Source organism: Delphinapterus leucas, chromosome 4 (genome assembly GCF_059928025.1).
Source record: "Delphinapterus leucas isolate spDelLeu-1000000601 "Yukka" chromosome 4, BTC_Dleu_Yukka2, whole genome shotgun sequence".
Classification (NCBI taxonomy): domain Eukaryota; kingdom Metazoa; phylum Chordata; class Mammalia; order Artiodactyla; family Monodontidae; genus Delphinapterus; species Delphinapterus leucas.
This window is the reverse complement of record NC_143132.1, coordinates 97,082,186-97,108,140: the sequence shown is the minus strand read 5'-3', so window position 1 is coordinate 97,108,140 and position 25,955 is coordinate 97,082,186. Positions and strand designations below refer to the sequence as shown.

At 37.7% G+C, this 25,955-nt stretch overlaps 1 protein-coding gene across 1 annotated transcript in view; it reads right to left on the bottom strand.

Annotated features, from left to right (window-relative positions):
- The window catches only part of MECOM (MDS1 and EVI1 complex locus), a 61,238-nt gene extending 48,172 nt beyond the window's left edge, over positions 1–13,066 (bottom strand). The window contains exons 1-2 of the mRNA XM_089910920.1: positions 12,938–13,066; positions 744–846 (exon numbers count right to left, since the gene is read on the bottom strand). Coding sequence (XP_089767046.1) covers positions 744–792 — 49 coding nt within the window. The 5' untranslated portion in view covers positions 793–846; positions 12,938–13,066. The remainder of the gene's footprint in view (positions 1–743; positions 847–12,937) is intronic.
- Between the last annotated feature and the right edge of the window lie 12,889 nt (positions 13,067–25,955).

Below are 25,955 nucleotides of genomic sequence, written 5' to 3'. Positions count from 1 at the left end.
AAAACACTCTAGAGACACCACTAGATTATGCTAAATCAAATCACATTATATGAGGGGAGAGAAACAGGAAAAAGAAAGAAAAGTCTTAAACGCTCATCCCAATGATACAAATCAATACAAATAAAATTTCCTTTCACTCTTACCTAAATATACATCACTAGTAATTATAATTCTTTTTTTAAATTATAATTCTTTTTGATCCCCCCTTCTTTAATTTAGAATAGGTCTCTGACAAATACAAATTCCTCTGGCTCTAAAATTTCCTCATCTGTACTTTTCTCCCAATCCTCATGCCTCCAGCCCTCTCCCATATGGTCACGCTGGCTAGGATTTTACTCAAGTAGAAATACTTTTCCCGGTAATAGAACATTACATGGGAGAAACAACTGCTAGATATACAAAAGCCCAAGACCAAGCTCCCTGAAATGACTTTTGTACAGTGAAAGGACTCTCACTATAGTCTAAGGCATTGACAAAAGGTTGACCTATGTGATGTCTCAGTCCAAATATTCAAAATTCCTCTGACCTCCATTTCAGAGAAGACCTCTGCTTCCTTTAGCTTCACCGTAATATTAGCCAGATGTTATACCAAGAAAATAGCTACTCTATGAGAAGGAATTTCTTAAACCTGACATTGACTACCCAGGGAAACTAACAAGTACCAAGTGTGACGGACCCTTTGGCATGCTCCATCACAATCTGCAAATGAGGGTGGCGCAGATGGTGGCATGAGTGGTACTAACCGTGGATATCCGGTGCCATAGTGTCATGGGGATAGTCTTCACTCTTCATGAACAGCAGGAGCTCCTCTCCTGGTGCAATGTCTGCAACTACTCTATAAAATATCTTCAAGAGACAATGAAGGGGTGGGGGGGAGAGAAAGAGAAGTGAATATTAAGAAAGGGCAAGATATACACTAAGATAACTGTACATTTTCCCGCACCTTAACAAAAATATTCCTTTTTATTTTCATCAAAAGAACTAGCTTTCCTGTTTTATACACTGAGAACTAGCCCTCTGATGACAAATGGAAAGCTGTGACTCTCATGCCAATTCATAAATCTTTTCCAGCTCCCACTTCACAAATCAAATTTTCTTAATGCGAGCCTTGCTGTGTCACATACACCCTGTGTACTGTTTAACAAAGAACAATCCCTTCTCTGAATTCCTTACTCTAGGGAGCCACACACATACTCAGAGGGTTGAATGTGTCTTGCGTTATCCAGCAGTGGCCTAGCGAAGACTGGCAGGGGCACAATTACTCCCCTCGAGCATGTTCTCAAAAGTAGCACCTTCTCAGCAAGGAGCTTTGAAGGTAATAGGCTGGAGGGACACAACATAAAGAATCATGACAACAAGATCTGTGGAGAACATAGTCAAAGGAGAGCATTTGGTTTTTTAAAAACTGAATCCCTCTTTTACCAATCAAAAGTGCCACTCACGGGCTTCCCTGGTGGCGCAGTGGTTGAGAGTCTGCCTGCCGATGCAGGGGACACGGGTTCGTGCCCCGGTCTGGGAAGATCCCACATGCCGCGGAGCGGCTGGGCCCGTGAGCCATGGCCGCTGAGCATGCGCGTCCGGAGCCTGTGCTCCGCAACGGAAGAGGCCACAACAGTGAGAGGCCCACGTACCGCAAAAAAAAAGTGCGACTCACAGGTCCAGGACCTGCCATCATGACCCAGATACTGATCCCACTCTTTGAAAGCAGGCATTATGCCTTCAATTGATTCCTTTACCAGGGTTTGGGGGTGGTGCTTATTCCTCTTACTTTCTAGCAAAATGCTGATGAGAGGAAGGATTTAAGAAATCCATTAATAACTGACTAAAAAGCAGTGGGGCAAGTGTGGAAAAAACCCTGACTTATAATTTCCAAGAGCTGCCTACCTTTCCCCGACCAGCGTGGTTACCCTAGGTAGGTCATTGCCCAATCACCTTGTCTAGGATTCCGGGTTTCTTCATTTATAAAAGCATTTAATTCTGATTTGCAACATATACAAACATCGAATCATTATGTTGTACACCTGAAACTAATATAATGTTATATGTCAATTATATCTCAATATAAAAAGGATTTAATCATGAAAATATTTAAGGTGGCTTTTCTTTTTAACATAATATGTTCTTAGTTTTTAATTCTATTCTAGGATTATTTATTAAACAACGATTCCGTAACCAGATAGGGGTTACGAAAGAAAGAATAAAGTTATGCAGTTAACTGGTGAAAATGAGAACAATTACATTCACACACACTCACACACACACACACACACAAATACCACCAAAAGCAACAATGACAACAATAAAACTAGGGATTCAATTCTGCTCAGTCTCGATGCAATGGGGAGAAAAACCACATAACACAAATTGGCACACCCTACTAAGAAATGGGAAGGATCTATTTTGAGAAGACATTGCTCTACCTGTGGTTTCTTACAGGACCACTTATTTCAAACTGAGAAAAGTTGAGTAATTTAACGTTTTATAAGATCAACAGAAATGTGTATAACTTTAATTATATTTATCTGTTTATCTCTTGAAAAGCAGGACATTAAACATAAGTACGTGCCTCTTCATTCCAGTAGGTGGCTCTAAACTCCAATTGTTTATTTTTCTTTAAAAAGACCAGAGCACAAAACTGTGCTAAATTCAAAAAATAACTCAATGAGGAGTATTTTCTGCTTAGTTTCTTTCCTGTCAAAATAAAATCATTTTTTTCATGCAACAGTAATTTAACCACATGAAGTTGCTTTATAAAAAATAATGCCAAACATAAAATGTTGCCCTAATATAATATAACCTAAGATTCTTTATCTCTATCCTTAGATAAAATCCAGACTATCTTAGGAAAATTACTCTTTGTTATGTGCTGATTGTATAAAAACCAGAGAATTTACAGTTTGTATCTTATTAACCCTAACATTCACATCTTCCCTTCTCTGGAAGTACACTCAGAGGAATAATTCTGCTCAAAAAGTTACCAGATTAAAAAAAAAAAAAAAAGTGTGCGTTTGCTTTTTCCCCCTAAACTTTGCAGTTAAATGCTTATTAGTGCCCTGTTTCATTCTAGAGTTCTATTTCCCCTTAGAAAACAATAGACTTCTCTCAACAGTTTGAATCACCTCTTCTTTTGGCATCTCTCAAAGGTTTAACTTATTAGCTTCCTTTCCAACAACATGTTGATATTTGAATTGTGACATATTAGAACTTTTCAGTGGCTTCTCGGAAACAGTGATGTTAAAGAGACAATATCCCGAAAGACCGTAAAACAGTACAATTGTCGCTTTTGGGGAATGCTGCAGAGACACACATGCCAGATCACTGGAAGAAAGTATTATGATATCATTATTTTCTTTTGAATAATAGAGTTCACTATTAATCATGTCTTTTTTAATTCCATTTTAGATTTACTCAATCCAGTGTGAACAGTCCAAGAAACAAAAGAAAGTGATAGATACACTGTAACTATACATTAGAAAGATAATTCTCTTTGCTGGGACATAGATCACTACTGTAATTTCCCTTTAAGTGTCCAGATTGTCATGTGAAGAATACTGAGTGCATAAAAAATAAAAGACACGGAAGAGCATTGATGTTGGCTTTATTTACTGGAGGTAAAAGGTGACATTCCAGGCCACGAAAGGCAAGGCAAAGCAGAGTGGGTTTTAACTTCAGGGTGTTCTTTTCGATTTTAAGTGAATTTTTATGGTGCTCATGAAACTGAGGTTTGAAAAGAACTGGCAAGAGCCCGAAGTAATGAGGGCAGATTCTGGGCATGCTTCCTCATATCGCGGTAAGAATGTGCCTTGAAGCCCCATCTACCGCCCTTAGAAATCCAGTGCTTTTTTCAAGGTGTTGTTACCACTTGCCATTTCATTATATCTCAACTCTTTGGATTTTACAGAGACTTAAGCAAAATTATGTCTTTGCTCTTATAATTACAATGGTCCCAAAGTGTAATTTGAATGCTTGAATCCAGAGATGTCTACATACAAAGCTGGTTTATGTTATAGCAATAACAATACACCAGCAGGCGTTTGAGAAGTGAGAGAAGTAGTTTAAATGAAAACATAATGACAATTTGTTGCCTCAAAACAATTATGTGGGGGAAAGATGGAATGTAATGTTGGAGAAATCAAGCCTTTCAGAAAAGTTATCACATCTATGCTTTTATGTTAGAAAATGGGTCTTTCAGCAAATAAAAATATAATAAAGAACGGAAGTGATTTATGTAGCTTCTCCCACAGGTTTGTCTATTAAGTATGCTTGACCATGATTATAAAAATGTAATCATAACATCTTTAAAATCAGTGTATTCTCAAAATTTCGGCTACATATTGCAGTCCTATGAATTACATGTCATCTGAGTTATGTACCCAAAGCAGCGACATGACTAATCTAACCTCTCCGGGTTTTGTGTTAGATAAAAATGGAAGGGAATCAATTCCTCTGTTAAATTCCATAAAAGAGTTAACAGGTCTCTTCCATCAGGGAGTTTTATGGAAAAAGTTATCTGGAACCAAAATAAAAATGTCCTGGATCTGGGATTTTGTGATGAATTCAACTCAAGTATTTAAAGAGGGCCTCAAAATCTCACTTAGAAAAAGTTAGAATGGATACAAAAGGGTTGTTGATTTATTATTTTGCTGTGTGTCTCTCAGAATGCTCTACTAGAAGGGAGAAGACAATCTCTCCCAATATAAGGTGAAAAATTAGAGGAATGGGGCCTTTTAGTATAAGAAAATAGGATTATATGAGAATTCCATTTTTTAAAAGTCATGATAAATATTTAAAAACTGTGTTAACTCCTTTAGAGTTTTCTATTTGGTAGCTAATACCAAATTCCAGAAACACAACATGTTATGAACATGACCTAACTCTCCATATATCGGAAACTTTTGAAAGTTGAGGTGGTCTTTTCATTTTATCATAGAAAAGTTTAATTTTTCCAATATCTTGCTGGACTCTTTTTAATTTTTCCAGAAAACTTTATCTCTGTCCTTGTAAGTATGGATATTATATCTAAATCCCTGAATACTTTAATTTATAAGAATAAATATTATAGTAAATGGTTTAATAGATCTTTCTATATTCTTTTATTTTAAAATTTGCCAAAATATCACGCTAGTGAAATTTCTTAATATTTTAAAAAAAATTCTAAAGCACTCAGATATTTGAAGATAAAACTAGAAATCCCTCAAATTGTTCACTTTTACTACTAGTGAAATTCACAATTTAAGGCATAAGTATATATTATGCATGTATATAGGAATTACTCTAAAAAATAATTATTATTCTTAATTTATTTTAATCAAACCTTGAAATGGTTCCAAATGTCAAAAGGATATCTGTTCAGTTAATATTCATAAGGCTAAGCTAAAGGTAAAAGGCAGTGGTGATGTGGATTTGATTTAGCAAATTTTAGACTGCCAAAATGTATATTTTCATACAACATTATATATAAGTATATAGGTGCTTGGATACATTATATATTTTATATATGATTTATAAATGTGGCAAAGTATACATTTTAGGGACATTTTTAAATCTGCACAAGATATTAGTAATCTCATATTTTACATATTAATATAAATTAATATTTAATGGCATATGATTAATTCTATTATATATCATATAAGTTATATACAATTATATATTTTATAAATTGCATATTATATGTAATATATGTTATAGATAACTATTTATTATATACAGTTGGAACTGAAATTAATCACACTTTATTAAATATTCATTTTCTTTTGTCATTTAAGCCCAAGAGGACAGCCACTAAAGAGAGTATGGACAGTTATAAGCATTCTGATAGCAAAAGTAATAGGCTATAAAAGACTTTCAGATTAATTCTGTTTTGTACTGTCACAGCCTGTGTTCAACCGATTCCTCCATCAAATTGATGATACTACCATTTGTATTTATAGATGGCAATACTGTGGGTTCTTGTTTATTATCCTATAAAGTAGAAAAATCTAGAATCTGTCAGACCAGACTTGCTGTCTAGTTTGCTATGCTTGGATCGATTCAAAGTATTATGCTTGTATTACTGAGACAGAAGAAAAATTCAGTGCACAGAGGGAAAACAAGAAAGAAAGAAACATCATTTACTTTTAAAAAGATGAATAAGGACTCATTGTTATGAATTCCCATTTATTTTTCCTGGTCAAGCACTGGAAGTTTTATTTATGCTTAATAGACTGCATTTGGCATGTCTGAAAATGGCAGAAGTGTGAATTATGAGTGACCTTCAACCTATTCAGGAAGTTGTAATAATTGAAATAATAGAGAAATGTACTCCCTGCAAAACCTGTACCGAGAGACAACTTTTTCAGACTATTGCCGTCTTTTCACTTTGAAGTAGACAGTTGATTTCTTCCTTCCCACCTCCCAACAATCAGCCTGAATGCTTTATTTTCTATAGCTTCATTCAATTTACCAGTCCGAAGGCTAGGAAAAGCTGAATGGAACTTTAATGTTTAGAGTGTGTATAGAAGGGGAGATAAGTGACCATTTGCATGTCTGAACAAAGTCAATATTTGATATGAACACATCTGTCAGTCTTGGTGCTGCAGAGGTAACATCAAGTCCACAGAGACAACGTGTGCATATGTGCTGGCTTTAGGAAACTTGCTCTGGACCCCTGATCTTTCCATAGCAACATGGGAAACCCCTACTCAGGAGGGCAGGAGTGACAAGTTTTTAACCTCTGAAAGAAGGACCCTATTACACATTCTAATCCTGATTAGTAAGAGATAACTAAAAGTGTCTTCAGCAGGCAGAGAATGATGACAGAATGTAAAGATATTTGTCCAACAGAATGTAAGCATTATCGTGGCCAAGCTTCGCTAAAGCAAACCATCCTTAGTTTCCTTAGTTCCTCCAAAGACATAGTATCCCGAATTTGTCTTTAAGGTAACAGTCTAAAGACTATAAAATATTAACTGAGAAATGTCAGGTACTGTCTTGCTGTATCTGCTTCCAAAACAAAATTATATGTATCCACTGGCTATTTTCAGAACAAAACTACTAATGAAGGAGAAGTTCTGCCCCACACATTTTTATCTCTTCATTAAGAACATGAAGAGAAAGCCAAGTGTAATTTATTGGATGAAACAAAACAGAAAGGATTGACTGTTGACTCTAGTTTGCAAGAACAGGGCAAGTGATAAAGATACACATTATTACACCTGGAGCCTACAGGGTACCCAGCCTGGAAGCCTTGCAAGTTGTCCTGTTAAATAACCTCTAAGGATCTCTCTACAGACCCCACAAGAAATATTCATTAGCCACCTGTCTTTAATGTGGCCATTTTGTCTGACTCTATGAAAATTGATCATTCTGAATGGTTTCAGAATGCTTGGAAAGTCAGGAAGCTAAAGATCCTCTTTGGGTTTTTTACTAGACTGGAGGTGTTTCTTGTGTTCTTGACCAACATGTTTTCCTCCTTGACGACTGGCTTGTAATGAATTCTGACAACTATCTTTTTGGTACCATTCCAGAAATAGCTGGAGTCTGGTATGGTTGTGATGCTTTTAGATCTTCCTGAATGAAAAGTGTTGTGTACATGCAAATATTAATTACTTAGAATGTGCAGATCATCTTTTTTCAATTTACGTGGTTTGTGGGTCTTGGTAAAAATTCCTAGTCTGTGTAGTGCTATGGAAGGGCTGTGTGCTGGGCATAATTACATGAGGGAAACTTTTCTGTGGGGAGGGGATGCTATTTGTTTTATCATGTAAATATCAAATGACAGACTATGTCTGAGACAGTTTCATCTTCTGGTGAAGGAAGTAACTTATCAGCCAGACAGCATCCCCCCAAAGTCAGCTTAGGCACCGTTCACAAAGCCAGTCTCTGGGTATTGCCAGCTGGCATTCATCTTAAAACAGCAGAGCATAACTTTGGTATAAAAGTGGAACTTGACTTAAAAGCAAAGCAAAGAAAATGGCCAAAGCCAATAATAATTTTAACATCAAAAGAGGTCATAGAAAATGTGGACAGAAATCCTTGTAAAGGAAGAGCAAATTAACAAATTACCTGACAGTTGACGCAAACATGTTGAAAAAGTAGAGAGAGGCTAAGATACTACATTTTGCTTTTTTGCACAAATTGCATTAATTGAATGATGTAGGCATACATTTTTTTTTCAGTAAAAAGCCAAAGAAAATAACTTGATAACTGAGTCCATAATAAGCCTGCAATAATAATACTGTTATAGTGTCACAGCAGCCTGATAGCACCGCTGACGTGGACCCAGGGAGAGGGAAAGTGGGTGTGCCAGTTCAGCCATGATGGTCCTGGAAGCAGTTAAAACTTTATAAGGTAAAGCACAAACGAGAACAATGCCTGATCCAACTGAAAACACTGTAGAATCTTGCTGCTGTTCCTCAACGACAAGGGAGCTGGCAGAATCCCCTAAGTGGATTCTGACCTTGTATTCTCTGAAGGGCACTCCTTCTTCTAAGAAGGAGTGATCTTATTTCTTCAAACTATACATCAGGCATTAGATAATCTCTTATCGACACATTTTGTTTTCTTCAGAGGGAACAGCAGACTTCTCTTAGTCTACTTACTAAATACCAGCTGTCAAGGGCCTGTTTAAAAATGAAAGGACTTATCACCTTGTGTAAATGACAAGATTAATAATGTCTTGGGTTTCTGAGAACTTTATTCCACTTGTAGACCATGTTAGGGCAGGCCAAGAGCTTGAATGAAATTGCGTTCCTTTCTGTGATGCACACCTATAAAATGTTATCCCAAATCACATGCCCAGATCTTTCTTATTATCATGAGTGGAAAGGTAGGTCTTGTGTAAGTCGAAAAAGTTCACTTACACGAATTGGGCCATAGTGACCTGTCTGATTACAACCAAAATGGTTTCACCATGAAGAAGTATTAGAGGAAAACTTGTGTCCAGAGAGCTACTTCGTAAGTACACTAAACTTGTGAACATATCCTAGATAAGAACTGGCCTGATGTGAGGTACCTAGGGGTCTGTGGGTCCACTTGCCTTTGATCTAGGTGAAGGGTATAGCAATGTGGAGGTCTGAGGAAACTCATCAAAGGATGGAGGGAAAGGCGGGAGCAGGGTGAGAGCAAATCTAATGCAACATGCTCCATCCACCCATCAAAACGGGTGTAAAAGTAAGATATCTACAAGACAACAAAGAAAAGGACATCAAAATATCCAGATTTAGAAACAAACACTCAGTAAATCATCTAGGTGTTTGGCCCACTTGACGTTAAACACATGGGTGCTTCCAGATGTAATGAAATCTCTGAATAATTAATAAACCATTTTCATGCTTCCTCTACATATTTGGTCCTCTTGAGGCCCTATTCTGGAAAGAACTTTCATTATCCAATTCTCTAATTTTGCTTCTGCTCTGATCTACCTCCCAGTGCCAGTTCTGGATCCTCAACCAGGCATAATTCTCACCATTAAAATGTAAAGATATTGACGCATTGTCTGTCTCAGTAAAAATTTCCAGCTAAAGGCTGTGCCGCAGCAGTATAGCTATGTAACACTGTACAAAAACTTTAAGGAATAAGGGGAAAAATAATTAGGACTTCAAGGATAAAGAGCCTTGGGTGTTTTTAGTGGATCTACTATTTTATGACTGGAGTGTGACTTAATTTACTAGTGTCTTTGGTGCGGCCTTCTTTTACAAAGATAAATTACTGTAGTTAATACAATATTTTCAGGGGGGGATAAGGATATCAGTCAGAAGCTGCAGCCGCTTAGAAATTATGGTTTAGCAAGTATGCCAGTGTTTTCAGGATTTCTATCTCCAAAAACATCCCTGCAATAATTTTGAAAACATGAAATGAAAAAGACATCTAAAAACAATAAACTCGAGTCTTCTAGGCAGCACTGTCAAGAAAAAAGCTGCCACAAAGCTCACTCTGGCCTGAAAAAAAGAAATCTGCAATAAAATAACTTGCAGAAATCTATTGGAAGATTTAAACTCTGAAAAATCCCCTCAGATAAAATGCTTGTAGAGAGGTATTAGGAAAATGTTCGTGAATAGCCTTTGCCTTTATGATACAAAACAGATTGCACGCTTTATCAGCTTTACCTGAAAATCTAAACCTAGGCTGTTTCTAAGTACCTCATCACCCCAAACAAATCAAATACAAGTTTTACCCAAGACAACGTGTTTTGACCGTCCCACTATGATCAAACTGTATTATCACCTTTAGCAGACACATTAATTCTCTTTTGTAGAACTCCTTCACATCATTATAAAACTGATCCAAATTGACTAAACTTGATCTTTAATATTAGAATTTTTAAAAATACATATCTTTGCAAAAGTAAACTATAATTTATACCCTCCTTTTTGTTTTAGGTCATCTTTTCCCTTCTTTGTTGGATGCCCTAATTATTACAATGACTAGCTTGCAGTTGAAAGATTCCCCTGAAATTCTTCATTTTTAAAGCCCAGGACTTATTTAAAATTCATTTTATAAACTTGAGCTCTATCTGAGAATCAGAGCAAAGAGGAACATTTTTTACAGTTTTTTGTCGCATGCTTAATTTGCTTTTGTGTGTGCAGGTGAGTTGATGTTGTTAATGTTTAATAATTACTCCTGATCCAGGGTGTCTCTTTATATCTGGGTATTAAATAATATGTCACACAGTGGGAGCGTTCATTATGAGATGAGTTGTGCTTATTCACCATTTGGCAGCTCCTATATTCCTCACAGAAAACAGAGTGAAAAAATAGACCTAGAGAATCTCTTTAGTCAGCTCCTTTATCATTGCACCTAGTCCAACATTCACATTTCAAAGCTGCCTGGAATTGCTAGTCTTAATTGGCTTTTAGAAAAGATGCACACATGCTTATAGATGAGTGTGTTTACAATATATGCATACACGATTTTGATGTCTGCTCTCGTTTGTCTTGTCAACTGGGTTGAGTGTGATTGTATGCATATATGTCTATCACACAAATCTGACTTTTACCTCTGACTTTCCTCTCGTCGTTTATGGGTGAACTTACTTGACCATCTAATGTCAATTTCACAACTATGTTATTTGATATGTACTCTCTTACCATCTTTGAGTTCTGCCAGCATAATACATAAGTTGAAAATGAGAACTTACAGAAATAATAGTGTATGTCTAATATTGGCCTTTTATGGTTTTCCTGATTAACTATTTTCCCTGATTCTTCAGTTAAAATATGTAAACATGCTCTTCATTAAGATACAAAACCATAATATTTTCTTTCGAAAGCAATGCATTTTACAATGTGTATCTCAAAAGTAACCATGTGAAAATTATAAATGCCTACTCTAATAAGCAATCTAATTCATACTTAAGAACAGCAAAATAGTTTCCTTTTTTAATGAGATCACAATTCCCAAGGACAAGAGTATATTTATTAAAAAATATGAGACCCATAACTATTAAATGAAAAAATGTATTGGCCACAAGTCTCATTCTTCAACCATCTTTTCACTGATCCTACAACAGTTTTATCTGTCTAAGGAAATAGCTCCTGTTGTCAGTAAATATGGATAGCAAATAATTATTATGATATAATTACATTATTTCATCTTACAGCTGCCTTTTGAGGTCTTCCAGTTCCTTTTTTAGGAAGCATCACACGCACAATTCACTCATTTACAACACCTATGTAATTCCCACACCTACATATAGTCAGTGCTCAGAAATGTTTGTTGTTGATGGTGACAGTAACTCATATGACAGACTTGGGATATTTTCTGCTTACGATCAATAGCTAATTTAATAATGTTTTCCTTTGTCAATAATGTCTCTTGTTTTCTTACAACAAAGGGAAAAAACAGTTGATTGGTTTATTATTTTTGATATATGTTGAAGATTTTTAAATGATTCCCATTTAAACCTAATTTTATAATTTACTACCTCTTATACAGTTTAGTCAGTAAAAATTATCTAGTAGCTGGTAAAATGCCAAAGAATAATCTCATAACAATGATTGAAACAAAGTCTTAGACCATATGACGCTAGCATTACTTACCAACTTTCAAATGGAAACATCTAATTTAAACTTTTCTTTTTCTTGGTGGTGATTTTCATAGTAGATTTGCCAAGTAACCATTTTAATATGGTCTTTGAAACATATTTGATTTACACAACCATCGGTTTAAAAGAAATAAATGATGATAACATAACTATATTCTAACTCAACGATGTTTATAAAACAAAACTTAGCAGGTTGAAGTTCTTGTTGTTTTAAGTATTGTCATACTAAGTTACAAGATTCATAACCTCACTTTATTGGGCGCAAAATATGTTTCTTGATATTTTCATGATCTTGTTTCATAGTTATTGTTATTAAAGTTAACCTCACTGCATGAGCCTCCATAAAGCAATTTCCAGCAGTGATACTTTTAAACATTTCACATAAACAACAACAAAAAATGTTATTTGATTAATCTAAAAGGGTTTCTCGTTTATAATTAGGCAAATCAAATGCATAATCAGACAAGTTCACACGTAGATCATACATATACCACTACCTATTATTTAAAATAAAATCTATATAATATTTCAAGTGTATCACTTCCAATTTCTGCAGAAATTCAATGTTCTTGATTAGTTCAGTACTTTCTATGAATGTCTCCTTATTATGATAGCAAAGGAAAAAAAAGGTAAAGAACAGCTACTAATAAGTAGTATTCAGTTTTTAAGTCATTCAGTCATTCCCAGAAAACTAGAGCATTTATGAAGTTTACTAGCACAAAATGAAAAAACTACCCAAAAAAGGAGTACTGAAAATGACTTTACTCTGCATCTTATATTTGGGCATTACCTTTCACCATATCGACAAACAGGCCACAAGGGTCTACTGAAGCTCACTGTTATTTTTATTCTTCAGGCTTCACTGATACTTTAGTGCTCTCCAAGAAAGACAAGAAAATCTTTACAACATACCTGATCATTTATCTGGCATGCAACGAGGTTGTGCTGATCATAACAGCCAGCGAACCTGATGTACTTGAGCCAGCTTCCTACATCTGGTTGACTAGCATCTATGCAGAACTTCACATTGCAAAACTCATCTAAGATCTAGAAGGAAGAAGACGAGAACAATCAATTTCCATTATCAGTTCATTCATTAGAATGGTTAATTGCTTGAAAATATTTTATTCAAATGTATGTTTCCTCCTTTGAATCCTTAAGAGAAAAAAAGTCAGACAGCATGCATATTAATAAAGAAGGAATAATAATAAGTTATCTTAGAAGTGGCAATGTACTGCCTTTAAAGGAACAAAGCAATTGTAAATTATTACAAAAAATGATTAGTTGGTTTTAAAAATGCTCGATTCCTTGTTATGAATGAATGAGTGCTATTGCCTTAATTTTATCCAATGTGATTTTTATGAAAAATAATATTGAACAGCATACATTAACATAATATTTCTAAACTATACAAGTCAATATTTTAGGTTCAGATAATCTTCCCTTGTAAGTGTATACTTTCACATTTTTTGCACTTTATATTAGTGCAGTTTAAAAACTTTAATCTAAATATTGTCAAATTCCTTTTCAGTTTGCACTGCACTACCGTGAAACAAATCACACCCGTAATTGGAGAAGATAATAAGATTTGTCTCACTGATGCTTCCCACCAAACTGAGGAAAAACAAATGAAAATAAAGAATTGGTAAACACTTGTGCAAAATATGTCAACCTAAAGTTTTAGGTAACACATGCCAATGCACATTTCAATTTTATGTTTCATAAGTAAAATACCAAAACTGGCTTGTGAACAAGTAAAAAATATGTAAGAATATTGACATAAATTGCCATCATTATATATGGTTGTGTATGTTAGTGTTGTTATTTTTCATGAGATTTTATGTTTGGCCTATGCTAAATATTAATCACTACTCAGGATACCTATTAAACAAAAATTAAGATGGGAAGTGTCCATTTTTAAGGTCTTGTCTATCGAAAGGAGGCTATTCGGATTCAATAGTAGCAATAATGTTTTATACATCAATATTAAAAGCTGCATAGTTGTTGACCTGATGGTAAATAACTAGAAAGTCTGGTAATGTTAATGTCAATCAGTTAGCGCAAACTTGAGGAAGTTTCCTATCAAAGACTAAACAATATAGTCTAGAACATTAATTGATGAATTAAATAACCCCCTCCCCGCCCTCCCCCCAGAACTCTGCTGTATCTATACCTATAAAAGTTAAAACTAAACACTCGGGTGCATAGACCAAAAGTAATTTTGCACAGAATTCAGGTAATCACCCAGTTGCAGATTCAAGTCATTAACTCACCACAAACTTCAAGAAGAAGCCCAGGACTCTGAGGGCTCTAGTCAAGAGGCATTATGAATAAGCCTTTGGCCATGAGGCAATTAAAGGGCAATAAGTAGTCCCACAATTTTAAAAAGAAAAATTGAAACATAAGATAGGAATAATAATTGACACACACCACACACACACACACACACACACACACACAATCAAGTCTTTTTCAAGGAGGCCTGTTCGCACCACCACCAACAAAAAGTCTATTTTAAATATCCTCTCTAGTGAGAAGAACAGATTTTAACAATTTCTCATTTATAAAATTACAAACTTTAAGTTGTTTTCTTCAACTTTCAATGCTGAGCAGCTTAAATGGCAACTTGAGATTACCCCCCTCCTCACGTCTGGAAACATAAATAACATCTGCAATACAACTTTAAAACAGTAAAAGGTTGGGATTGTTGTTTTATTTTTTGGTTTGTTTGATTTCTGGTTGATATTTGCTGTTTGTTTTCTTGACTAGCCCCCCTCCCCCCCCAAAAAAGGTAGTTCTACTAACACACTAGAGAAATATTTAATGAAGGAAACAGGGTGAAGGCAGTGAAATGCAACACCAATTCCATTTCATATTTGCAGAAAGACGTGGGAAACTTATTAATTTCAAATCAAAAATCATTTATCCCCTTAGCTTTCTAGCATTCCCTTTTTGCGAGGGTAAGTACTGCATATGCACATAAAAATTCTAGGTGTAAGTTTACTCCGTGTTAACATTATTGCCATTGCCACTGTCAACAGTGAAATTAATTTAAAAACAGGTTCATTTCCAAAGAATGTCTTTTTACATACATGTAATATGATTATTCAAATATTTCACCAAAGTATTAACTTTCTTACTCTCCGTATTCTTGCCCCAAGACAAAAGCTTAACTTTCTCCAGAAACCTTTCCCCCCGGGTGAATTATTCGCTTCTGATTTGCTAACACAACTGCATTTGTCTCCCAAATGTCTTAATCGTCTCGGAAATCTCGAATAAAATAAAGTAACAACACATCTTCTGTCATTTCATCGAACACACTCCTGTGTTTTTAAAAGCTGTCAAGTTCCAAAGATAGTTTAAAAAAAAAATTCCCTTTAGGTGGACTTTAGAGAAAGGCCCTTTCAAAAATCCAACAGCGAAAGGAAAAAAAAAAAATCCCCACAATCTAGCCAAAGGGTACGAATTTGACTTTCTCGCGAACAGCACACGATGTTGGACAGCAAAGCTGTTACTTGGCAAGGTGGAACTCGGCCGAAAGCGGCTCCAAAGTCGCGTGGCCGGTGCCAGGAATTCAGATTTTGGCAACCCCACCTTCTGAGTCCCTGATACCGACGGACAGACACACGGAGGGAGGGGAAGGAGGAGAAGAGCGCGAGGAAAGGAGGCCGACAGCCGGGAGAGAGACCCACCGAAGGCCGGACGACCCACCCCGGAGACGCGTCCAGACCACACCGTTGCACAGGAGGAACAAGGAAATCGCCAGTCCCGGCAACGTAGATAAGCACAGGGCTCCGCGAGACTGCGGGCAAGTAGGAAAAGAAGGCTGGGGGGCGGGGGGCGCCCCGGAGAAGGGGTGCCAAGGCAGGAAACTGTCCCAAGTAACAAACTGTGCACATCGCCAGGACTTCTTTTTTTAAAGTGAGTTCTCTTACCTTAAGATTTCTATGGCCTCAACTCAGCAATAAAAGGCAATCACAGAAGAATTAAAACAAACAAAATAAAATAATCAGCCGCCCCCAGGTTTCCTGCACGAAAATCCTTTCATACGATCCCGAGCCACATTTCGAGATGTTAAAAAAAAAAAGCCTCGCGTCTCGATTTCCGAATGGTCTCTGATAACTTTGTCCGTCTCTAGGATCTGCTCGCCAGGACCACGCGTTTCAGATTTATTGTCCGCCAACAGTGTATTTTTAAGACCAGAAATGAAGTCTCCTCTCGTCTGGGTGACCCGAGTTTGGTGTGTTTTGGCTTTTTTCCCCCTTCCTAAATGAGTTCCGAGCTATTCCTTCTGGTTCACATCACCTCCCTCTTTTCTCACTTTCTCTTGCTCTTATCAGCCCGATGTGTAATGAAAGTTATCTGAAACCCACTAAAACTTCTTCCACTTCTCTCTCCCAGTTCCAAGGTGGTGGTGGTGGTGCGGGGGGGGGGGGAGATACAAGCAGGAGGAGGAGAGTTTGAAAAGGTGGGGGGCCTGGGGAGGCGAGGGGAGCTCTAGCCCCCTTTCTGATCCTCCGCTGCGCCTTCCCCGGTCCTAGACCCTCACGGGATCGTCCCCTTTCGCAACTCGTAGCTCAGACGCTGGGTTTCTATTTCATGAACTGTCTCTTTAAAGAGGATCTGCTCGGCCATCCAGAAAGAACCCGGGGCGAGGGAGAAAGGGAGCTATCTCCCGCCGCCCAGAGTGATCGGAAGCCAGACAGGCTCCTCTTTCAGTAAATTTTTAAAGTGACAGCAGCCTCCTCTGGCGAGAGAGGTCACAAAAAGGTCGCCAAGACTCAGTCCTATAGGGACAGACTGATTACGGATGCACCATCCCCCTTAAACATGTAGATTTCTCTGGGTAAACAACCAATGGGGAGATCTCGCCAGGCAGGATTTCTTTCCCCAGGGAAATATCCTCTGTTTCGGTGTCCTGAAAGCACAAGTGTGTGTGTGTGTGTGTGTGTGTGTGTGTGTGTGTGTGTGTGTGTGTGTATGTGTTGGGGGATGGGAGTAATGGGGTGGAGAAGGGCTTTCGGGGTGTGAGGGTGTGTGCACGAGGCTGGGGGTGAGGCGCTGGAGGGGGCGAGGAGGAGGTTTAGGGTGAAGAGACGCTGGCTCACGCTAACCATAATTACTTTAGAAATTCTCCGAAAACAGTAGCCTAAAAAGTTGAAAAGGACATTTCCAGTTTTCTGTTAAGTATTTATTATTATTATTGAAATTCGTACTTTGATTTTTCCCTCCATTATCATAGTTAGGTCAGCAGAAGAGCATGCTTTTTAAATCATATTTTTCTTAGAAGAAGGAATTTAAAAATCTGAAACATTATTTGCATATAACCTGCCCAAATAGCGTATTAGGGGCTTAGAGAGGTAGACGATTGTCTGGTGAGTTTTTGCTATATTCTCTGATACATTAACTAAAACATCATGTATGCCCCAAAGTGGAATTGATAACTCAGATTATTTTTAAACTTTTAACATCATAAGTGTTGTTTTGGGGGAATCAGTACTATATGGTGATTAATAATTTTCTAATATATATGGTCAGCTTTTATCAACACATTCCAGAAACAACATTGGAATAAAGAATATAGGGAATGCGTGGCAAAATAAAATTGTCTACGGATTTACTCCAGCCAAGCTTGGAAATTTTAGTAAAATCCATCGGTTAAATGGAAATAAACGCTTTTTATCACAAAACTCCATTCATAAAAGCAAATGGACAAAATCCAACTTCTCAGCTCAACAATGGAAAGTTAAGCAAAGTAAGCGAGTCAAGGGACACTTGAGGGGGAGGGGTGAAGAGAGACGGGAGGGAAAGCGCGTTTATGTTAAACTTCATCTGCAAACGGAGACGGTACAAGTCCCTTTTTGTTTTCTCCAAGTGCAAATAGACGTGTAAATCTAGTAGATCTGTATTTCCCCAAAATGCTGATTTAAAAACAAAAATAGTAACAAAAGGGAGGGATGGGGGGAAGAAAATGACAAGAGGTGGTGACTAATTCGTTTTGGTGGCCTGTTATCTGTGACATTGAACTGTTATTTCAGATAATGGCCATTGTTTGCGGGAAAATCGCACAGCAATGGTAGGTAGGACAGGAAAAATCCTTTGTAAATAACCTAAAACCCGGTCAGATATTCCCATAGAGTTCGGCGCTTGAGAACCTTTACCAGCTCCGGGCTTGCTGCTGCCATTGATTTCCTGCCCTTCCTCAACTTGCCCATTGTAGGAGCTCCCCCAACCCTTTTTTTTTTTTTTTAATTTAGCCATAAATTAGACCGGTTCGAGCTATGAGCTGTTCTATTTTCTTCCTGTCAGGATGAGGGATTTGTTTTATGATGCATTGTGTGTTAAATACAAGTAATCTGGGGAACCGATTGCTTCAGACAGTGCGGCCTGATCAGCGGGTCTGAGAGCTCAACGCCCCAATTCCCCGCCCTAGTCTCTGGCCCCCACCTCCTTGCCCTTTACAAAGCTGCTCTGAAAAGGAGGAAACGTCGGTGGATAAACAAAAGTTCGTATGGAATCAGTGGCAGGTCCTGGCTAAATTAGGAATCGTGGAAAGGGCCTCGGAGTTTTTTCCCTTATATTGGGTTCGGGTGGGGGAGGCGGGGCGACTTTCAAGGTCTGGGCATTTGCAGGTGCGTCAGGAGGCCGGTAGATGGCGTTGCGCCCCGAATTAAGTAGCGGCGCTGGCGGCTCCAGCCACCCAGGTGAACCCGCTGCCGCCCGCCGGGTGCCGGCAGCCGAGCTCTGCCCTCCGCCTCCCGCGCCATCCTGCGCCTTCCGGAGCCTCAAGACCGATGGGTGCACCCTGCAGTCCAGATCCGCAGACACGGACCTGAGCTAAGGCTATTGCTACGCATGAAATTCTCTTCCTCAGATAGAGCCAAGAGTTAACACTTTCTTTCTAAGTCCTTGGAAGACTGATCTAGAGAGACAGGGGATTATTTAGCCTTATCATTATTATTTTATTAATGTCATCATCCTCAGTCTGGTTCTCCACTGAATAACTTGTGAGAAAGACTAAAGGACCTCGGCAAACATCAGATCTCAGTATTTCTCCTCTCTCTCTCCTCTCCCTCTCTCCTCTCCCTCTCGTTCCCCCACCCCCGCCCCCTCCCCTCTTTGACTACACTGTGATAACTTCACGGACCTCGCTTTTTCCTGACGACGCAACTTGAAGTTTAAAAATGGGGTCCTGTAATCCCAGAGTAGCTAGAAGGGCCTTGATTCTCATGAAAGGAGCCTCTGGCTATTTCAATAATAACCCTTTAGGACAAGACCCTAACCTGCCTCCCCTGATCAAAAGTGACACGAAAGAGGAGCCGGAGGGCTGGAGGAAAAGGTTTTTGCAGTGGGGGGCTTGCTTTGCTCCCCGGTTAACTGGCTCAACATCAGGAGGTCTCTAAAACAATAAACAAATACAAGGAGACAAATACCACCACCAATTCCCTTTATTCCTTGGGATTTCTGGTGAAATCTGTTTACAGTAGTTCCCAGTTACAAATTAGTCTGCAAAAGCTGCTGTCTGCTCAGCAGTAATCAGTAACATGCGTGTTCTGCAGTGTTTAGCGCTGCCCTTGAAATGGGCTATTAAAAATAATGGTTTTACTATAATCTCAAACCAGCTTTAATTTGCAAACATGTATCAGCACAGATGATCTAAGTATTAAGGGAACGGAATAGGAGAACGTACAACAACAAATGTACAGTTTAAAAGCAGAACATAGAGTGATTTGGTGGCAATGTTTTTTAAAAAGAATCATACTTTAAAAACATTTTTCCAGAAGGAATGATTGTTTTTTCTGCCCTGTTCTGTTAATTGTTGTTTACCAGGAAAAAGGCATTGGAAAATATGAGGTTTGAGTGTGACTTGATAGATTTTCTGGGAGCTGTAAAGATCCCCCTTTGGCTGATGGCAGGGCTGGGGTGGGAGAGGTTAATGTGTTTTCTTCCTGGTCTGAAAAGGGCATAAACCCTCCTCAGGCCCCTTCCTTCCTCCCCCATCTGCGTGGATTGCAGAATCTTTAAAAGGCTCAAAGATTTCCAATAAGGCCACTGGCTCTGCCTTCATTGTGTAACTGTTTATTTAAAATAAGTCAATATATTAGTTAAAGCAGTAAGAAGTTAGTACTCCAGTATTCAAGTGATTCCCACAAGACTGTAAGCTGATGCCTCTTTTAAGCCTTAAACTTCATGGTTGTCCCAGAAGTAAAAGTTCTGCTAATGGAGACCCTATGGGCATGGTACATTCCAGCACATCATTAAAGGAAAGAAAAGCAGTCCAGCCAAAGCCAGATGAAATGACTGCACTGTCCACTTTTAATAGGCTTCCTGTGGACAAACAACCCTGTAACACTCTACAGAGGACAATATTTAAAAACAAGACAACTTGCTGGCAGTTTTCAATACCATAAGGTTAATAAAGTATGTTCCCATTCACCCTGACATTATGTTTTTAGTTTATAGAGGAAGGCACTTTATAACCTCAGCCTAAGTAGAGTTCCCTTAATTCTGTAGATTTGGGTTTCTTGAGGACGCTAAATATACACTGAGCTCCAAGCCTGACATTTTTGTTTTAACACTGTTTTGTTTTGGGGTTTTTTTGGGGGTTTTGGTGGGGTTTTTTTAACTTGTTTGTTTGTTTTGTTTTTTGTAGCTTTTCAAGAACATACAAGTGCATTTTTACATTTCTCAAGTTCAGTTTCATTCACAGAGATCCTGTTAAATCCTGTTGCATACAGCTCACGTCAAGAAGCATGAAATAATCTGAGAAATTGACATTTGGCTGAACAATAACTGCTTGCTAATTAAATTAGCTTCATGTATGGATATTGATGTGTGTTTAAAAAGAAAATCAATGCTTCCTTTTCCACATCAGAATCGGATTTTGTAAAATCTTACCTAACTTAACAGATACAAAGCTAAGAAAAAAATATAAGTACATCTTTAGGACTCAAGAGATTTCCCACTGATTCGCATATAAATATTTCTCCCAATACAGAAACTCCAATTTGTCTCTCCTCTTTCCTTCCCTCCAAATTCTTGACCACCTACAATTCCTTCTGTCAAATCTTTTTACTTAATAGGTAAGCCTTGTAATGAAGAATCACATTTAGGCAAGATAAACTAGATTGGGAAGCCACGGAATCAAAGGTAATATTTTGTTTAATTTATATGTTTTAGTCAGGGGAGTATTCCACAAGCTTGGCTCCCTAAACTTAAAGATGAATCCTGTCATGTTGGGTAGGTAGACCCAGCAAAAAAAACCGGTCATGCACAATAAGAGTTTACAAATAAAAAGTGCTTTGGATGTCCGGTCACCAACATACATTATTACCACTGCTCAGGAGAGATATTTCTGGTCTCTTTTGATGGACTTTGTCTTTTTTTTTTTTTTTTAACTCTATGGGGGTGGGGGAACTGTTAAAAAAAAGAAAGAAAGAAAAGAGGAAATTAAAGGTAAAAAAAAATGTAAATAAAAAATTTCCCTTGGTCTGGAAATGGGCCCGACTGAAAGCATGTTAATCTCCACCTCAGTAATTTGGTTCTCCAGGAGAAGACAGAAGCCCTGCTGCTGTGCCCTGCACTTCATAAATCACATCTTTATGTGGACAAGGTCAGGGCACCTAACAGCTCAGACATGGGCCTTCGCAGTGGCTCGAGGATTCAGGCATGTTTACTCTCCCGCCTGGCTCTCCGAGGAGTAGTCCAGCACGCTTCTAATTACTTTTGATTATTTTCATTTGCTGGGGTCAGTCTGGCTTGCCAGGACTGCTGGAGGGTTGATTTCCTACAAATCTTGATGTCTTTGTAGGACAGCCTTGTGTGCGTTCAGAATTAGCACCCCGTTATTGTCCCTCCAGCATGGGATCCCTCCTAACAGATACTGTGATAGAAAAGTTTCCCTAGTGAATCATTACCTACTTCCCTTTTTATTAATTAACTATGCGAACATAATCACCTATCTGATCTTTTTTAAAAAATGCAGATGACTTTCTTAACAGATGAGTATTTTATAGTATATTTGCCCAGAATAAACGTGATCCTTTTTTTTTTTGCTTCGACTTTAAATATATTTAGTAATGATAGCAGCTCTTTGGAAACTAAGATGAAATACTTTGTTGAGACAACAGCTCTAGTGAATAAATTATTATACTCAAAGATTTATTTCCAAAGCTCCAATTAAGGCTGCCATATTTAAAATATTTTTTGTTGGGCTATTTTGATGTATTTCAGTCCTAAGCCATTATGCTGAGTGGTTATTTTGTGGCTAAAGCACAACAACAAAACAAATTTATACCAAGTTTAAATGAATACACTGTGATAAAATAAAAACTTTAATAAAATATGTCGTAGTAAAATTTGGTAGAAAAAAGAGTCAAAATATCATTATTTTTCTCTTCCTTATCCCTCAAAAGTATAGATGTTTAATACAATGATGCATATGCCTTAAAAGATACATTCAAGAAAAAAATGATGAGGAAATAAATATCCACAAAACTGAGATAAATATTCATAAAAAAACACATAACACATCAACCTGGTTGTTCAGACAGTAAGCATTTTCAGATCACTGAACAAAAATTACTATAATCTTTTTTATTTTATAAAAGATAACTTGGATCTTGATTATAAGTTGTCCCAAAAAGCCAAATCTCTCATTCTTCCTAACTTTAGATCAAAGAATTAAGGTCCTAAATTAAGGCTTTAGGAATTAACCTCAACTGCTAGGAATTAATTTTTTATTATTTTATCAATTTAAATTAAGTCAATTTTTCAAGACAGCATTTAGCACATTATGTAATAAATCCACAGTCAGCTTCTTTCCTGAGGCTTTAGGAACACCATTTCAGAGTGCTTTTAGATGTGTAATCTTGTGGAAGAAGTGAGTTGGAAGACCTTTCTCTGCTCCCATCTCTTCTCCTACCTGTTTGCCTTTGGGTAAGTCACTTAACCTTTGAGTCGCTTTCTATGAAAGTTTCACAATATCAGCCTAATAGGAGTGTTGGGAAAATAAATTGGGTAATATGAGTGTGAACTGCTCTGAGTTCGTGGGAACAGGTCAAAACACCAAGTTTCACAGTTTTTGTGTTTGTATAATGGGTTAGACTAGACTTACATACACACACAATGAGGAAGATAGTCTGGGTTGTACTTTAGGGAACAGCAAAGTATAAGTATTTTTCTATCCTCTTTCTTCCATTCCAGTGTCAGTTGCCCTAATCCTTACCCTGACCTATAGAAGAGAAGAATTTTAAGAAAAATGTTTTTTTTCTCTCAAGCTGTGCTATCCCCGAAGATGTCCGTCTTTGCCTGGCTTGCAGCTGAGTTTGCTCTGTCCCACCCACTGTGTTCTCTGCCAATCAGTAAGTGGGAGAATTCGGAGACAGAGGTGAAATACCACTGAGATCCAAGAGCCCTAAAAACCAGGGTAGGAGGCCATGTACACACACACACACACACACACACACACACACACATCCAGACTAGTTTTCGGTCAATATTCATTATCAGGGTCCAGAAATGTATTCTCTGCAACGTCCTCTGGTGGACTTGAAGTGTCAGTACGTTAGGAACTGGGTTTCTCTCATTTGCCTCTATTGCCCAGATCCTAACATAACGTCAGACATGGAATAGGTATTCAGTAGGGGTTTGTTGAAAAAAATGTATTGGGTCCTTCCTTGATTTTCATTCCTATGTAGTTTGGATGCTTAGCTTGGACGCTTGTTACCTCTAGTCTGAATTATCACAATGACTTCCTATTCTGACCATCACTCACCCACCCACTAGTTTATGCTCAACACTGTTCATCTTCCCAAGCATCAGCTGTTGTTACTCACTCCCCTGGTCAAAATTCTTCAGTGGGTTCCAGTTGCCTAACAATTCAGTATAAACTCATTGTAGTTTTTGAAAATGAAATGAGGTAATGTATGTAAATTACTTAGACTCATGCATGACACCTAGCATATGGTCAATGAAAAAATAGCTATTATTATTATTGGTATTGCTAATATAATTATAATTTTAATCATTATTGTTCCTCAGCCTATAATTTATTTTGCCTTCATTATCTTGGATGAAATCTTATCTATCCTTCAAAGCCACCTCTTTTTCTATGACCACTGGTCCCTAACTACCAGGTTTGACCTTTTCATCTTTTATCCCAAATCATCTCCTGGTTGATAGTCAGTTCTACCTTACGTTACAGTTGTATCTGTAATGCTCTTCAGTATGCATTATTAAAATTGTCAGTGGTCCTCCTTAAAGGGTTGTTGTAAAATTCTTAAGGATGGAATCAAGTTTGATTCATATTCACATCTTGAATAGCATCTTTTCAGAATAGGCTAAACTACCTTTGAACTGCGCTGCAAGAATCAATTAATTATGGCCAACTGTATCAGGAATTGTTATATTTAATATCTAAGGAAACTGGACTGTTTACCACTGTTCCCCCATGGGAATCAATTGATGCACTGGTAATTCTCTTTTAGGGAATCTAGAGATAGAAATTTCTACCACTGCTGCTTCCCAGGAGTAGCACTTTATTGCTCCCCCCCATGCACCCATACTTGTGTTTCTATACCAACTATCTGAGTTGGCCCTTTACCTGGGTACCAACCCAAGACAATATCTGGGATGCCTCCCTTTTCCTTATGCCCAGTGAGCAGTCATTGGCTGTTACATTGTTTCTTTAGGGCCCTCACCTTCCCACTGGCACTGGCCTGATGCAGGCCCTTGTCATTTTAGGCCTGAATTCTGTGGCATCTTTACACGAAAAATTAGTCTTCCTGAGTAACAAAGTTATGACAATGTTTTGCTTTACTTGAAAACAAAAGCTAAAAAAGAAAAACCACACTAATAAAAACCCTAATTGTCCCTAATTTGCTAGAAAATAAAGCTCCTAATTCAAAATGCAATCTTCTCTATAAGTGGATGTCAAATTTATCTTTCCACGCCCATGGTCTGATTCTTCCCTCTAAACAAATCTAAGTTCTGGTTAACTAGGGAGATGAGTAGAAGCTCTTGGCCCTTTAACTGTGTTCAAGCAGGCCCTTTGCTTTACTTATCTCTGATACTCAGCGCATTCAGGAGATGAAACAAAAGCTCAAGGAGGAGAAGTCAGAGTTCTATCTATCAAGCTCATACACAGCTCTCCAGGCTCCTTTCCTTGAAATTCTTACAGTGCTCATTATTAAAAACATTCACTTGTCAGTCATCATATTTAGGGTCATTGGGGATGTTTCTGTCATCTGCTGATCTACCTATAAGTTGTTTGATGGCAAGAAATGCACTTTACACCGCCATTTTCTCATCAGTGACTTGTTACCAGGTATTCTCTGAAAATGTGTTCCATGGTCAAATGAGGTAAAGATAGCTCCATCTTGGAGCTTCACAATAAACATTAATGTGGTAAATGCTCTAAGACTCTAGAAGTCTAAGAAGTCCTTCAGTGAAGAAACCTATTTTGGCTTGTTTAATAGAGCATCAATAAAGATAGTTAAACATGTATGAAAGCCCCTTTTCCCTTCCACTGAACACCTAAGGGGAACAATTTTGGAAATAAAGCTTTTTATTATGTTGCATCTGTTTCAGCAAAGCTGATACTAGTAAAAACTGCTAAGTATTCCCCAAATATTTTTCTATTAATTGTTTTCAGTCTTAACCAAAAACGTTACTCAAAAATAGTGCTGGATAAAGAGAGACAAAATCAAGCCTCAGCTTTTCATTCAGCTTGAAAGCATTTGGAAGGTCTATCAAACTCACAGAGAAAGGAGGTTATCAGTAAACTCTCTCCAACTGATCCTTTGCCTGTGAACTGTTGTAATTTTACTTGAGTATCTGGTATGAGAACCTTCCAAAGAAACGTGTATAATTTCCTTTCAAAATCAACCCACACCTTCCTATCCTCTTCCATTATAAGCCCTTCTAAAGC